At 46.0% G+C, this 13,652-nt stretch overlaps 1 protein-coding gene across 3 annotated transcripts in view; it reads left to right on the top strand.

The window, feature by feature from the left end:
- Positions 1 to 13,652, top strand: part of Znf831 (zinc finger protein 831) — a 107,184-nt gene that overhangs the window by 47,230 nt on the left and 46,302 nt on the right. For all 3 annotated transcript variants that reach the window (XM_028769554.1, XM_028769553.1, XM_028769552.1), the window contains exon 4: positions 9,354 to 9,490. In XM_028769554.1, coding sequence (XP_028625387.1) covers positions 9,354 to 9,490 — 137 coding nt within the window. The remainder of the gene's footprint in view (positions 1 to 9,353; positions 9,491 to 13,652) is intronic.

Raw genomic sequence — 13,652 nt, 5'->3', positions numbered from 1 at the left:
ATCCATCCATCCATCCATCCATCCATCCATCCATCCATCCATCCATCCGATGCTGAGAGCTTATGTATTAATTATTGCTTTTAAGACATTTTTTAGTATTTGCAAGCAATGTATATCTTTTGCAGAAAAAAGATTTAAAAATCCAGAGAAGTAAAGAGAATCTCTCTGAAATCCCAAGGCTTGGAGATACTCCTCTGAACATCCAGAGGCACTATTTTCTAGATAAAGCCAGAGACATCTTTTAGGAGGCCTTAAAAGCTCAGCAACAGGTCTTGTGCCAAGTGTATCAAGCAAGGGGCCTGTCTAAAAGTTACAGCCACTTCATAAAAATCAAATTTCATACTAAGTGTCTTTATTTTCCACTCACCTCAATCTATCAGTAGTTTTGAGGACACAAGACTTGTCTTCTTGAGTGGCCTTAACTGGCCAGAGAGGAGTAGTAGCCAACCTAGTAGGTGAGAGATGTGTTTTGTGACTACCCCAGTCCCTACCTTTCTTCAGCATTGGGTCTTCAGCTATGTTTCTCAGCTGTCTTACATGCCTACCCCCACAGATAATTGATTTTAAAGATCTCTATCTTAATAGTTGACCTTGTAGGAGTCAAGAGGTGGCATGTTTATCAGGAAACTGATCTAGAAGGTCCTCAAAGTGTGGAGTTTGGGCACAGGGGATCAAGGAAGCTCTGAGCAAGGGCCTTGTCTTAGTTATTTTTCAATTACCTGATAAAATGCCAGGACCAAAGCAACTTATAAAAGAAAGTACTTAATTTGAGGCTCATGATCCAGAGAGTTAGGGTCCACGGCTATCTTGATGAGCAACATGACAGCAGGCAGGCATGACAGGAGAGCAGTAATATTCATCCATCTATCTATCTACTTATCTGCCCATATATATATCAATCATGTATCCCATCTATTCATCCATCTATTTATCTATCACTCTATCTATCTATCTATCTATCTATCTTGCTGTCCACGGACCTACCTAACTATCCATCTTCCTGACACTGCTGTGAGGTATTATGTTATGCTAGTGAGGTTTACCCTTCTTTCATGCTTGTTAATGTTAGCTGTTTTGAATCTTTCAAATGATGAATATAATTTATCAGATCCTGTGAGAGTCTAGATAGTATAGATTCTTTACCTGTTAAAAGCTGTATATACATTCTTCTGTCTAGCATTTAGTTTTTAAAACCATCTTATTCATCTTGACCTATGGAATTGCCCATTTTTTCATTTCTGGATAGATTTTAGATCATCCTTCTGGTATTTTCTTTAGAATTCCTGCAGAGAAGAAGACTGCCCTGGTTGTCATCAGTTTGGAATAGCTGCATTCATCCTGGTGATGGGCAGTATTTCTTCTGGCTAAAGGGATCTATGGAAACACTCCTTTTTGCTCAGGAGATCAAGGTTCATCCACCATCTTTAGTTTCTGTTTTGGTGAAGTCCACAGCTCGCCACTTCCCTGTCTGTAGAATGTCTTTATGTCTGGCTGCTATTAAAGCTGTTCCTTTAGTGTCTATGTTTCACCATTTTACTGTGACACTTGGAGTTAGAGGTCAATCTTTATGTAGTCTATCAGGAATCCGCTGGGCTTCGATGATCTTCCTAGAAAATCCCTCAGCCATCATTTCTCAAGCATTGTTTCCATCCCAATCTCTCCTTTCCTTCTAAACACAGGAAAGTAATGTTTCTTAGACTTTCTCCTCTCTCTCTCTCTCTCTCTCTCTCTCTCTCTCTCTCTCTCTCTCTGCACACATGCGTGTGCATGCACATGTGTATGAATGTTCTTGTGTATGGTACATGTGTATGAACATTCACATATGTGCCAGTGTATATAAAGGCCAGAGATACATCTCAGTTCTGTTCTCAGCTTTCCTTATTTTTGAAGCAGGATCTCTTACTGGCCTGTACCTCACCCAGGCATCTGCTCATATGCACTTCCCCAGTACTTGGATTACAAGTGCATATTACCATCTCTGTTTGTTCTTTGGTTTTGTATGTGGGTTCTGGGATTATGGCTCAGGTATTTCCACAGCTCAGGTCTTTGTGTTTGTTCAACAAGCACTTTGTCAACTGAGACATCTCTCAACATTTTTTTTTTTTTGAAGCAGGGTCTCACTGTGTAGCCCAGGCTGACCTGCACTGGTGATTCTTCTGCCTCAGTCTCCTGAGTGTGGTCTTACGGTATGCACCTCGAGGCCCAACTGGCATGCCTTCTACCTTTAATAACTTTTGTGTCTGTCTGGACACACAATGTGGATGCATTGTTCAGTGATATCCTTAAAACTTTACTGATTTTCTTAATTCATTAAATAACTTCTTTGTTGAAACTTTATTGATATATAATTGAGTTTTAATAAATTGCATATCTTTAAGACATGTAATTTAATTAATTTTGACATAAATTTGTAGGATGCCAACAATGCAAAGTTTCCATCATGTCTCTGTAATTCCCCTCTTCTCTCCAATCTGCCTCTCCTCTTCCCAGTGAACTTTAATGTGCTTCTATTAATGTAGATTTGATTGCTCCGCCCCTTCTAGACTATGAGAGAAACAAACTCTGTGTGGGAGTTGCTCTTCTCTGGAGTTAGCTCTCCCAGACACCTCATTGATTCACTGGGCTTAATTTCTGTTGCTATAATAAAACACAGAAAAAAACAAAAACAAAACAACAACAACAACAAAAACATGCCAATAATCAGCTTAAGGGAGAAAGAATTTATTTCAGTTCATATTCCAAGTTATAGCCCCTTGTAGCAGGGATGTCAAGGCTACAGTAACTTGAAGCAGCTGTCATATGACTGTCGCATGACACCCACAGTCAAGAGCAGAGAAAAATGAATGCATGCTCTTCACTCCCTTGCTTGCTTAGCTTGAGTTTTTACTTTTATACAGCCCCAGACTCAACGCCAGGAAGTGACGTCACTCTGGGCTGAGTCTTCTCAGGTCAATTAACATAAGACAATCCTTCATAAGCAGAGTCTCTGGCCAACCTGACCTAGTTAATTCCTCATTGCCCTAAGTTGTTTTTCGGTTGGATTGAGTTGCCAGTTAAAAGTGATTACCACATCCATGTTGTATGCACGAACACTTTATCTCTTCTCGATTGACTCGTATGCCTGAGGATGGCTGCGGTGCAGCTCATGGTTAGGGAGTCACATCAGTGAAAGCTTCACAAGCTAAACCCATAGAGTCTCACCAACATGGTAGACTAAATTTTTTTTTTTTTTGAGACAAGTGCCCTCTGAATGTGGGACTATAGGTATGTGCTACTATACCTGGTCCAAATAGTTCTATTGTTTATTTATTTGGGTTCTTGGGACTAAACCCATACAAATGCCGGGCAAATGCTCTACCACTGTGTTACATCTCTAATTACCAGTTTTTATTTCCCTCACATTATATCTTAAAGGGTGATCATCTTCAATTTTGATGAAATGCATTTTCTTCCTTTCCCCTTTCGTTGTGTTTGCTCTCAGTGTAAAATCCTGAAGTTTCCTTCCGCTTTCTCTACTACTCTGTCCCTCAAGCTTCACACTCCAGCCTTGGATCCATGCTCACTTTTCTTTATGGTTATGACTTCTGGATAGAAGCTCAGGGTTTAGCAGGTGGCCATCTGCTTGCCCTAACATGATCTATTTATCTGTTTTGATGCAAGTATCACCCCATTTTGATTATAACACCTAAACCCAAGAGTTTCTATATGAGGCTGGTGGATTCAAAACTGTGTGGTACTTCTATCAGGATAGACAGAGACTGATTATTGGAGAGACAAGGAGGTGAAAAGGGACTTTTGATAACTTTTTAAAGGAAAATCAGTGGAGAAACAGAGAAGGAATTTTCAACCAACAGTGCCCAGCCTAGAAAGCATAAGGAAGTCTTGAGTGAGCATCTCATCTGACTCTGCTCTAGGGAGCAGTGATTTCATCACACAATGCCTGCCAGTCCAGCCATTGTCCAGATTGTAAGTCAAATGAATCATCCCTCATCTCCACCAGAAGTCTGTAGCCTTCCACAGTGGTCTCTTCTTGTTCACTGACTGTCTTTATTAGTTTGACCTTTTAAACAGTTTTATTACACTTATTTGTTTGTATACTCTGTGTGTCTTGATGTCAGGGATGATGTGTGAGGTGGAGTCTCTCCTTCCACTGTGTGTGTCCTGGTGATGGAATTTAGGTTGTTAGGCTTAGTGGCAACACCTTTACCCACTGAGAGAGCCATCTTGAACCCAGTTCTACTGATTTTTAAATGTAGTTACTCATGGATATTATGTTTTATCTCTAAGAAGCACATACATACAAAATCTTTCCACTTCATCCTTTGAGGTGGAGTCTTACTGCATCTGCAGTTTGTAAATTCAGCTTGGCTGTCTGTCCATTACAGTTCAGGCCTCCTTCCATGTCCATCTGTCTCCCCAGCATGGGGATAACAGACTCCCACAGCCTGGCTTTTCTGCTCATGCTGAGGATCTAGATTGTGTTTAGCATGGCACATACCTTGCTGACTTAGCCTTCTCTCAAGGCCCTCAGTCATTTTTAAAACATACTTCAGAGTTTGCTCTTGATGATCCCAGCAGTTAAATTCCCCCACAACTGAGTGCCTTGTGCTTATGGTATGGGAACACTGAGATCTGAATTGAAAGCACCCCTCTTGGGGTGGAGTGAAGAGTACTTGTTTTGCTTCTGCTAAACCTGCTAGAAACTTTGCTTCTCATGTAAGTGAAGCTCTTGACGTTAAGGTTTTCCTGGTCTCAGCCCACAGGAATCAGGGAAGGTCTCTCCTGTTTATGAATTGAACTGGAATGATTTTTCCCCATTCCCTGAGGGTGTGGTGTGGGCTGGGAGCACTCACTTCTCAGTCACAAGTGTGGTGAGTGCATGGCCTGCCAGGGCCTGAGGTCTCTGCAACAATAAGAACTGCCCCCTTGATATCCACTAAGGTCCTGTCCCACCAAGCTAGGGGACATATACAGAAATTACCTGATCTGGAGAAACTTTTGAGATGAAAGCGGATTTACCTGCCTAGGTTTTCTTTCTTTAGAATTTTAACTGTTTTGTACCTTCCAATCAGACTATCAATACACTTTAATCTATTTAATTTTTAAGAACAACTTACTTGTTGTTCCAGCTGGTTTCGGCACACGAAGGGCTGTAATGGGACCAGAGTGTTAGATCAGGGCTTGGAACCCAGGAGGCTGGGCTCACATTTAATTTGCTGTGCCTCTTTGTTAAGAAGTTGCTTTCATTCCTAATATTTTTTAAGCTCTGATTTTGCTAATTTGATCAAGCCAATGTCAGTCTTCTGGTGGAGCTCCTAAGTGCTGGGGTCACCATCTGTGTGAGAAGCTGCACATTTTGATGTCCACAAGGCTACCTTTTCTTCTGTAGTTACCCAGTGATGGTCTTGTTGAAGAAGTCTTCCCTAACTTCAGTCTCCCAGTGTCATGAGCATATAAAGACTTCCTCTGACACATCCCTGACATCAATATACATGGTCATACATATGGAAGGATTTGGTTTGATTTTTGTGATTTATGCAACTGGGGAGCACGGATCAAATGTGAATTTTTAAAATTTGCTTTATCAACTAGTTATATCTTAATGTTTTTGAAACTACATATATGCTATTATATCACTCATACGTATTTCCACATATAGAGATTTTATTGGATTGGAAAACTCTAAAACATAATGTAGAAGTTACATAAAAATCAAGGGTCCCTAGGCTGTTTGCTGTTTTTTTAGCTCCCCGTTTATACTCAATGTTCATTTCAGGGCCTTTCCGTTCGATTTCATTTCTCTCTCCCTCTCTCTATTCCAACACTATAGTGAGAACGGCTGTTTCATTAATGACATTGCTCAAGTTAAAAGAGAGGGAGTCGAAAACTCGGGGTCCATTTTGAGAGTGGAAATGGAAACACGGCGGAGCTTCATGCTTGCATGACTAATTACTTAGATGTTAACTCGAGGCCCAGAGATTCACAAAGTTCTCGAAATGCATCTGTGCCAGGCCCACAGCAAGCACTGGACCGTGGAATTGGGTTTTGTTGATTAATTTGTGGCCATGTACAAGCATGAAGCGCCCAGAGACTTGGTTGAGGAAACATCCAGCAAATGCAAAATAGATAGCTCCCATAGAGGGGAGATGACAGGCGTGTGGTGTGTGTGTGTGTGTGTGTGTGTGTATGTGTGTGTGTGTCGGGGACTCAGTCCTAAAGGGCACATTCAGCCCTGAAGACAGGATTCTATACATCATGAAGGTCTACCTTGGGCATTTGCTATTTTCGTCTTCAGTCAAGATGCAATTTACTCAGAAAAGTCTGTGAGGTGAGGTCCACAGTCAGGTAGATGGCCTTTGCTGCCTATGCCACATACCACACATGGCTGAGACCCTATGACCCATTGGCTACAGAATCAGAGCTTTGTGCATGGTCACAGGGTTCTCTGCTTTGACATGTCCTTAGGGCCATGAGAGGATCTGGGAGAAACAGTAGGACTAAGCTCTCCCCTGGATGAACATGTATGAGTCAGGCCTGTTCACCCACTTGCCAGGTCTCTCCTTAGATCTCACCACAGCAGTATTATAGAGCAACAGCAGGGCTAACATATTTCAACGTGTCAAGACTCGTGACAGCAACCTCAGCCCTCCTATCTCCTGAGTGAACCAAGGGCCTCCACTCCAAACTGAAGCCCACAGGCTCATGATCTTAACCCACCAGTCTTCAGGGATCCCTGCTGCACTGACCTGGGCAAGGAATGTTCACTGTGACTGGTCTCCATGAGACCAATGAGCACAGGTATCCTGAAACACATGGCAGGACCCAGAGGAAGCAGAAAAGAGGTTTGCATAGAGCCTATAGTTCAGTTCAAAATCTGAACCATCGGGGCTTTCTTTTTAAAAGTATAATGTAGAGAATGGATCAGCTCAGCGTCACAAACTAGATGTGAACCTTAAAGAACTAGGTTGATCTGAAACTCAGCCATGAATAAGCAGAGCGGGAGAGAGGGAACGAGCCTTGCATCACGTACTAAGTAGACATGTACTTAGGGTTATGTGCATACTCAAGGTCCTTCAAACCAAAGCAAGCATCCTGAGAGGCGACACCCACATCAACCCTCCTTGAGTTCTTTAGAAAGTGGGGCTTGGGTTGTAAAGTGAGCTCTTTGAAGGAGGCTGTGAAGAGCCAGGCAGGGAAAGGTGTGTAGAGACACTTAACGAGTGGCCTCAGCCTGGGCCCGCAGGTCCTCTAAAGTGAGACTTGTTCCATACAGATTGTCCTACTTAGAGGTAAGTATGTCTGAACCATGGCACCCCACACCAGCCAGTCAGCCACAAGGGAGTGGAGGTGAGGTGGAAAGTTTCCTGGCCCAGAGGGTATGCATGTCCCCAAAAGCAGGGTAGAGATGGGTAGCCCCCGGGGAGAACTATTAGGTGGGACCTCACAGCACCTGGCATGCCTTGGGGTTCCCTGAATGACAGCAGATGAAAAACTGCCCAACTAGGGTAATTTTTTTTAATGTAGTTGCTTGTGGGGAGGTAGGGGCAGTACACACAGACTCCTCTGAGATGGTCAAGAGAGATGGGGGACAGCCCCAGCCCAAGGCTAAACAAAGCATCTCTTCAAAGACAGTACCAGTGTGTGTGTGTGTGTGTGTGTGTGTGTGTGTGTGTTATCCTCAAGTATGACAGGGTCCAGATCCTACTATGGTAAGACTGACTGGAGGGCCAGGAATTCTCCTGACAGACCTCCTAGCCCCTTTGATTGAATGAAGTCTCCAAGGTTCAGGTTATTTGCCATTCATAAAGCCTGCAAGCCAGCTGCAGTTACCAGTGGTCTTGGGGGCAAAGGTGAGCCTGCACACTTACTGGCTGTGCGTCCCCTACAGGTCCTGACTCCCTTCCTTCTTTTGTGTGCTTTGAAATCACTCAGCAGGAGCTCCGGTGGGTTCAGGGGGTTATGATGAGTGAAATAGCAGCCTGCCTTCCCTCCTCTGATAGCTCTTCAGGAATCTGTGGTCTTGACAAATGGGACAGAGGCTTCAGGAAATGAGCTAGCCCCTCCGCCCCCATGGCAGAGGATGACAGCCCCTGCTCCAGGGTGGGAAGGCAAGTTTCTTTCAAATGTAGATACCCAGTGAAGAAGAGTAAAAAGCTACTCTCTCATGGTTGGTGCCAGGAGAAGGCAACACCTGAGAGGATGCTGTATGTTCTTCAGCCCTGATTTAAAATTCTGCAGTCGGCCCTGTTGACGTGGAACTGTGGTTGGATCTTGGAGAAAGCTCTAACAAACAAGGCAGGAAGAAGGCTAGGCATGTTGCCTCTTCCCAAGAAGGTTCTGTGGCGCTCCATGGGAGTCAAGCACTTGGAAACTGAAACCGTACAGGAGGGCAGCTCTCTTAAGGATCTGCAGAGAGGTTTCAAACAAGCTTAAGGCATGTCTCAGTGAACCTTCATCTCAGCTGGCTTTCCCCTAAGATGTGGGTGCTACGTGAGATGGCTGGTCTATTTAGAGCTACACCTGCCTGTCAGTAAAATATTATGAGCCTGAATCCTAAGAGACAAGTACAAATTCATGTACACATCACACAGATGGACTTGCCAGATACATGCCATGTATGACAAAGGTCGTGCACCAAGAGAGTGCATTCTATATGACAGCCGATACAAGTGAACCCCTAACCTTCTCTCTTTCCCCATCCCTGTGCTGTCTGCCCTCTGGGTTGTTAGTGACATTTTGTTTTGGGGACCACTAGATCAAATGAACTTGAAGGGGCTCTCTGTTAGGGAATTTGTGCAGATCCCCAAGATTCAGGCTGCCAACATCATCTGTGGTGGTGGCAGTGACTACGTGTGGCTCTTAGTGTAACTGTAGCTTACATGCTCAGCCACCCCAGGAGGGGAGCAGTAATTGTGCAGATCAGTGCAGGCTCCAGAACATTTTCATCTTCACAGAAAGTTCTGTTTAGCACACTGTGTAGCGTGTAGCGAAGGACCAGCCTCACTTTCCTACGCTGTTGCGAAGAAGTAGCGTGAATAACATTTAAACATGATCTCCGGCTGGGGGTCTGCCTCAGTGGGTAGAGCGCCCTCCTCACATGCATGGAGCCCTGAGTTCTAGCCTCACCACTGCATAAACCAGTCATGCTGGCCTTCACCTGGGATCCCAGCACTTAGAAGGTTAAGGCAGGAGGATCAGAGTCATGCTCAGCTGTGGAGGAAGTGCAAGGCCAGGTTGGGCTTCGTGAGACCATTTCCAGCCCAATCCTGGGTTTCCCAGTCACCCCTGGGGCCTCTCTAGCTTTCCTGGTAGATACCACACAATGACTGTAGACACACTGCTCTGCCCCACAGGTGTGAAGGGAGTTTCTGGCAAAGAGCCAAACGACTGTGCAAGCCACCCTGGTTGCCAAGAAGAAGCTGTCTCCCCCACCGACTTGAGGGATTAGAGCCACGGGGGACCCTTGGGAGGAATTCGGCAGAAGTGGCAGGTAACATTTTCCTCAGTGGCGAATCCAGACTAAGTGAGCAAAGGTACGGGTGGAGGCAGTGGTGGCTGTGGGTGTCACAGCCCATGACAAGTGTTATGGTTCTGTGAGAGGCATGTGTCTAATGCTTACCTGGGCAGCAATCAGGACAAGGCCCAGAGGGAAGTGGGACATGAACTCATGGAGGCCACTTTCTGGAGTAGAGACATCCCAAACTCCTGTCTCTGAACAGCTAGGACAAATCAGGGGACTTTTCTGAATCACCACGTCTTCCCCCTTTCACCCAGCAGTGGTGACTCCAGCCTTGGTCTCGCTTGAAGAGGGTTGACTGGGAAGAATGGAGCCATTTTTGAGAGGCTGTGGGGCCCATCTGGCCAGCAGCATCCGAATTACCATCTCTTTGTGTCTGGTTGTTAACTAGTTGGTTCAAGGGCTGACTGAAGCCTTTGTCTTGTGCCCTGGTTTTGATTCTTAGGAATGGTGGGGCATCTACTCCTCCTCTGTGTATCTTCAGTACCTCCTACAGGCAAATGACACTTGTCCCACCATCCACCCCACCGCACCCCCGTCCCCAGTCCCCAGAGTATACTCTCCATGCAGAGAGGAAGATGAGGCGTAGTGCTTTTTGATCAGAATCAAACCAATGTAGGTAGGTTGGGTACTCACGCCTACTGTTGGATGGCCTGCTGAAGAAGGCAAAACACTGCTTACATTAAGGCATCTGAAGGTTCTACATCCAAGAGGGAGAAAGGCTGGGGTGCAGAAGGATGCAGGAGCTCAACTCTGCTCTCTCTCTCTCTCTCTCTCTCTCTCTCTCTCTCTCTCTCTCTCTCTCCATGGCCCACAGCTCTCACCTTCAGCTACATCTCACAGTTCCTTATTCAGTGAAATCATCTACTGTGCTCTGCGATACCCTCTGCGGAGGACATCACATTGCTAAACATGGGTTTGCTTGTATGCCTTCCATACAAGGGCCAGAGGCTATGCCTTCACAGTGGGCCTTCATGTGACAGTATTGATGGCATCTCTGTGCTCTCCAGACTCTAGGGAATGCCTCTTCCCGTTCCCTGAGAGCCTCTTCAACTTGCAGCCTACTGTTAGGGCCCCAGATTTCAGAGCATTGCAAGATGAAAAATTACAAGCCCAGAGGCATTGAGGGGTCTCCACGTGGGAACCTAGGCCCTTGCTGTCTGGCTCTTCATTCTCTGTGCTTCGTCCTCACATATCTCCACAAGGACTTGGTTCTAGGGTTTCCCTTCATGTGGCAGGGAGCTTCAGTAATGTCTGGGTGCTGATGGTTACATCTGTCATCTGTGGGCGAGAGGTTGCCAATGGTCACAGCCGAAACAAATGGTCTCCAGCTCTCCTTTCAACAGCTTTGGAATGGTGAATCCAGCTGTTCTGGGAGCTTATACCAGCCTAGGCTCTGTGCCCTACAAAGGGGGACAAAGAGAGTCCTTTCTCTTGATAGTAGGGGAGACAGGTTGGCTGGCTCCTTGTCTGCCCTTGTCTAAGCTATCCTGGGAGTCGAATCAGTGACCTGTTCACTTCTACTTGGTGAATTTTGACTTTCAATCAGACACATGAGCTCTGGCCTATAGACCCAGATGCTCAGTATGAGATCGCAGTAGCTTCTGGGTACAGCCTTACTTTGTAGCTTCCAAAGCAGACGGTGACGTTGATTGCTAACACAGACATGTGTGACAGTGACACACACAGAGTGAAGGAGAGACCCATGGTGACTAGTGCCCGTGCTATAAGAGGAAAATGAGGCTCCTCTCATGAGTCTTGGGAGGAGGCTTCCTTTGGAGACCAGGGCCTTTTTATGGAAAGGTGGGTGTGGTTTTCTGACTGGGTATTGAGCACAGGGAGGAGAATGGCCATGATGGAGGTACAGCAGAGGTGGGTAGACTGTAGGAGCTTCCTATGAGATTGTCTAAAGAGTACATTGTCACCCAGCATGCTTGCTGGATGTAGGAAAGCTGTTCTGCTGTCCTATCCAATGTCATCACAAACCTGGTGCTTCTTATCCATGTACAGTTCTCCCAAGCAGCCTTGGGGCTTGTCACATGAGCTTATCTCCTGTAGATCCCCACTCTGTTCTTTTCTTGCACAGACAGCCATTACTGGATTCAGAGACCTCACTAAACCTAGAGTCCTCTCACCTTGAGAGTCATGCATTGATGCATACTGCGTCATTTTCACAGATCCCGAAGGCTGGGAAGCTGCTCTTCAGCCTTTGTAAGTCACCTTCATCCACTCCCACATAAACGACTGTACATGTCTTTCTGAATGATCAGAGGGCATGGTGCATGCGGGCATCCGGGACCTCCTGAATAGCAAACATGTTTGACAGAGCATTGCAGAGTTAGACTAAGCCTTTAAACAGAATCACAAGGATTGGAGGTTGTTCATTGGGTAAAATGCTGGGGAAGGGCCTAGGCCCGAGTTCATCAGTCCCTGATACCCGAATGAAAAGCCACGTGTGTAATCTTGTAACCACATCACTAGAGAGCTGGGGACGGGAGACTCTCTAGGCTTCCCTGAGAAGCCAATGTGACCAAATCAATGAAGAACTGGCTCAGTGAGGGACCCTGTCTTTTATACACACACACACACACACACACACACACACACACACACACACACAGAGAGAGAGAGAGAGAGAGAGAGACAGAGAGAGAGAGAGAGACAGAGAGAGAGACAGAGAGAGAGAGAGAGACAGAGAAAAACAGAGAGACAGAGGCAGAGACAGAGAGAAAGAAGCAGAAACAGAGACAGAGAGAGACAGAGAGAGACAGAGACAGAGTGAGTTAGTTCCCATCCCCACCTATCCTAAGTAGCAGGTTCTGGGATTCTCAGACTGCATGGGACTCTTAGGTGTCCCTTTAAGAAGAAGGCTGGGGGACAGGTTCAGGAAGCCATGAGTAAGGCTTCTCATGTGTCTTTCTGGGCAATGCAGAGATTCAGGTCCACATTTCCCCAGAGTGTGCCTACCCTTACCCTATGGCCCTAGCCATCAAAAGAATGTAGGCCAAAGAAAAGAATACCTAGTCTCTATGGTCCTTTCCAGGTACACCTGGGAAGCCCTGGCCTGCTCATGGACACTGGCTTCATGATAGAAATACAGGGGTCTTAGGGACGGAGTGACCTTAGAGAGCCACTGACTCTGTCTCATCAATTTGAAAGCTTCTCTCAGGCTGGAAGGAGGCTCTGTATCCACCCAGCAGGATGTTCGAGGGGCCCCAGACATTGCCTCCATGTCCCTCCCCTTGGAGATAATCTACTCTGTACAGTCCAAATTCAATAGTAGGCTTCCACAGCTTTGCCACACCCCCAAGAGCAAAGATGCAAGCTAACGAGTAAGACCAGGTCTCAACAGAAACGGAATCTGAAAATGGATGGCGTGTAGTTAATTTCCCTCTGGCCACCTAGCTCCAGGCCAGCACCCCATGTAAATAATAGTACCCTGAACAGTCTGAAGCACTCTCAGGTATCGAATCTCTCTTGTCTGATATTTGAGCAGCAAGCGGAGCCAGAGGACAGGGTTCCCAGTACTCATTCTCAAAGGCTTCCTGTCCCTGCCGTTAGTCAGAGCCGAGAGCACAGCCACTGCAGGGCAGGTGTGAGCCTCCAGGGAGAGGTCTACACAGTGGCCTAGGGAGGATTAATCACTGTGTGTCTTTACTGAAGTGTCAGAGGGGACCTCAGAGATAGTGGTAGGGCAAGTCAACAAGCTCGGGTTGACAGAGTCTGATGGACACCTGAGTTGAGGGGTGGGGAAGCATGTCAAAATAAATACTGTGTGGAAACCAAAGGGTCAAAGGGTTTCATTACTGTTGCTCACCAGTAGGTGAAGGGTGTCAAAGACAAACTGCTCTAACTTCAAAGGAAGCCAGACTGGACTGTGATGGTCCGCCATTAATAAATGACTGTGCCGGGTGTCCTCTGATTGAGTGGGTGCTAGAGAGACATCTGAGCTGATTCCCAGTGGTCGGGATGGCTTGATAGTGTGCCTGTTACTATGTGTACCACTGTGCTGTGTGAATACTTGCTAACTGTGAGTCCTGTGACTTGTGTGGACTTTGTGACTGGGAATACATGACTGCAATCATGTATACCTGTGACTGTGTGTGCCTGTGACTGTACCTGTGACTGTGTGTAC

Source organism: Grammomys surdaster, unplaced genomic scaffold (genome assembly GCF_004785775.1).
Source record: "Grammomys surdaster isolate TR1022 unplaced genomic scaffold, NIH_TR_1.0 193, whole genome shotgun sequence".
Taxonomy (NCBI): domain Eukaryota; kingdom Metazoa; phylum Chordata; class Mammalia; order Rodentia; family Muridae; genus Grammomys; species Grammomys surdaster.
The sequence above is the reverse complement of the archived record's forward strand: the minus strand, read 5'-3'. Positions and strand labels throughout refer to the sequence as shown.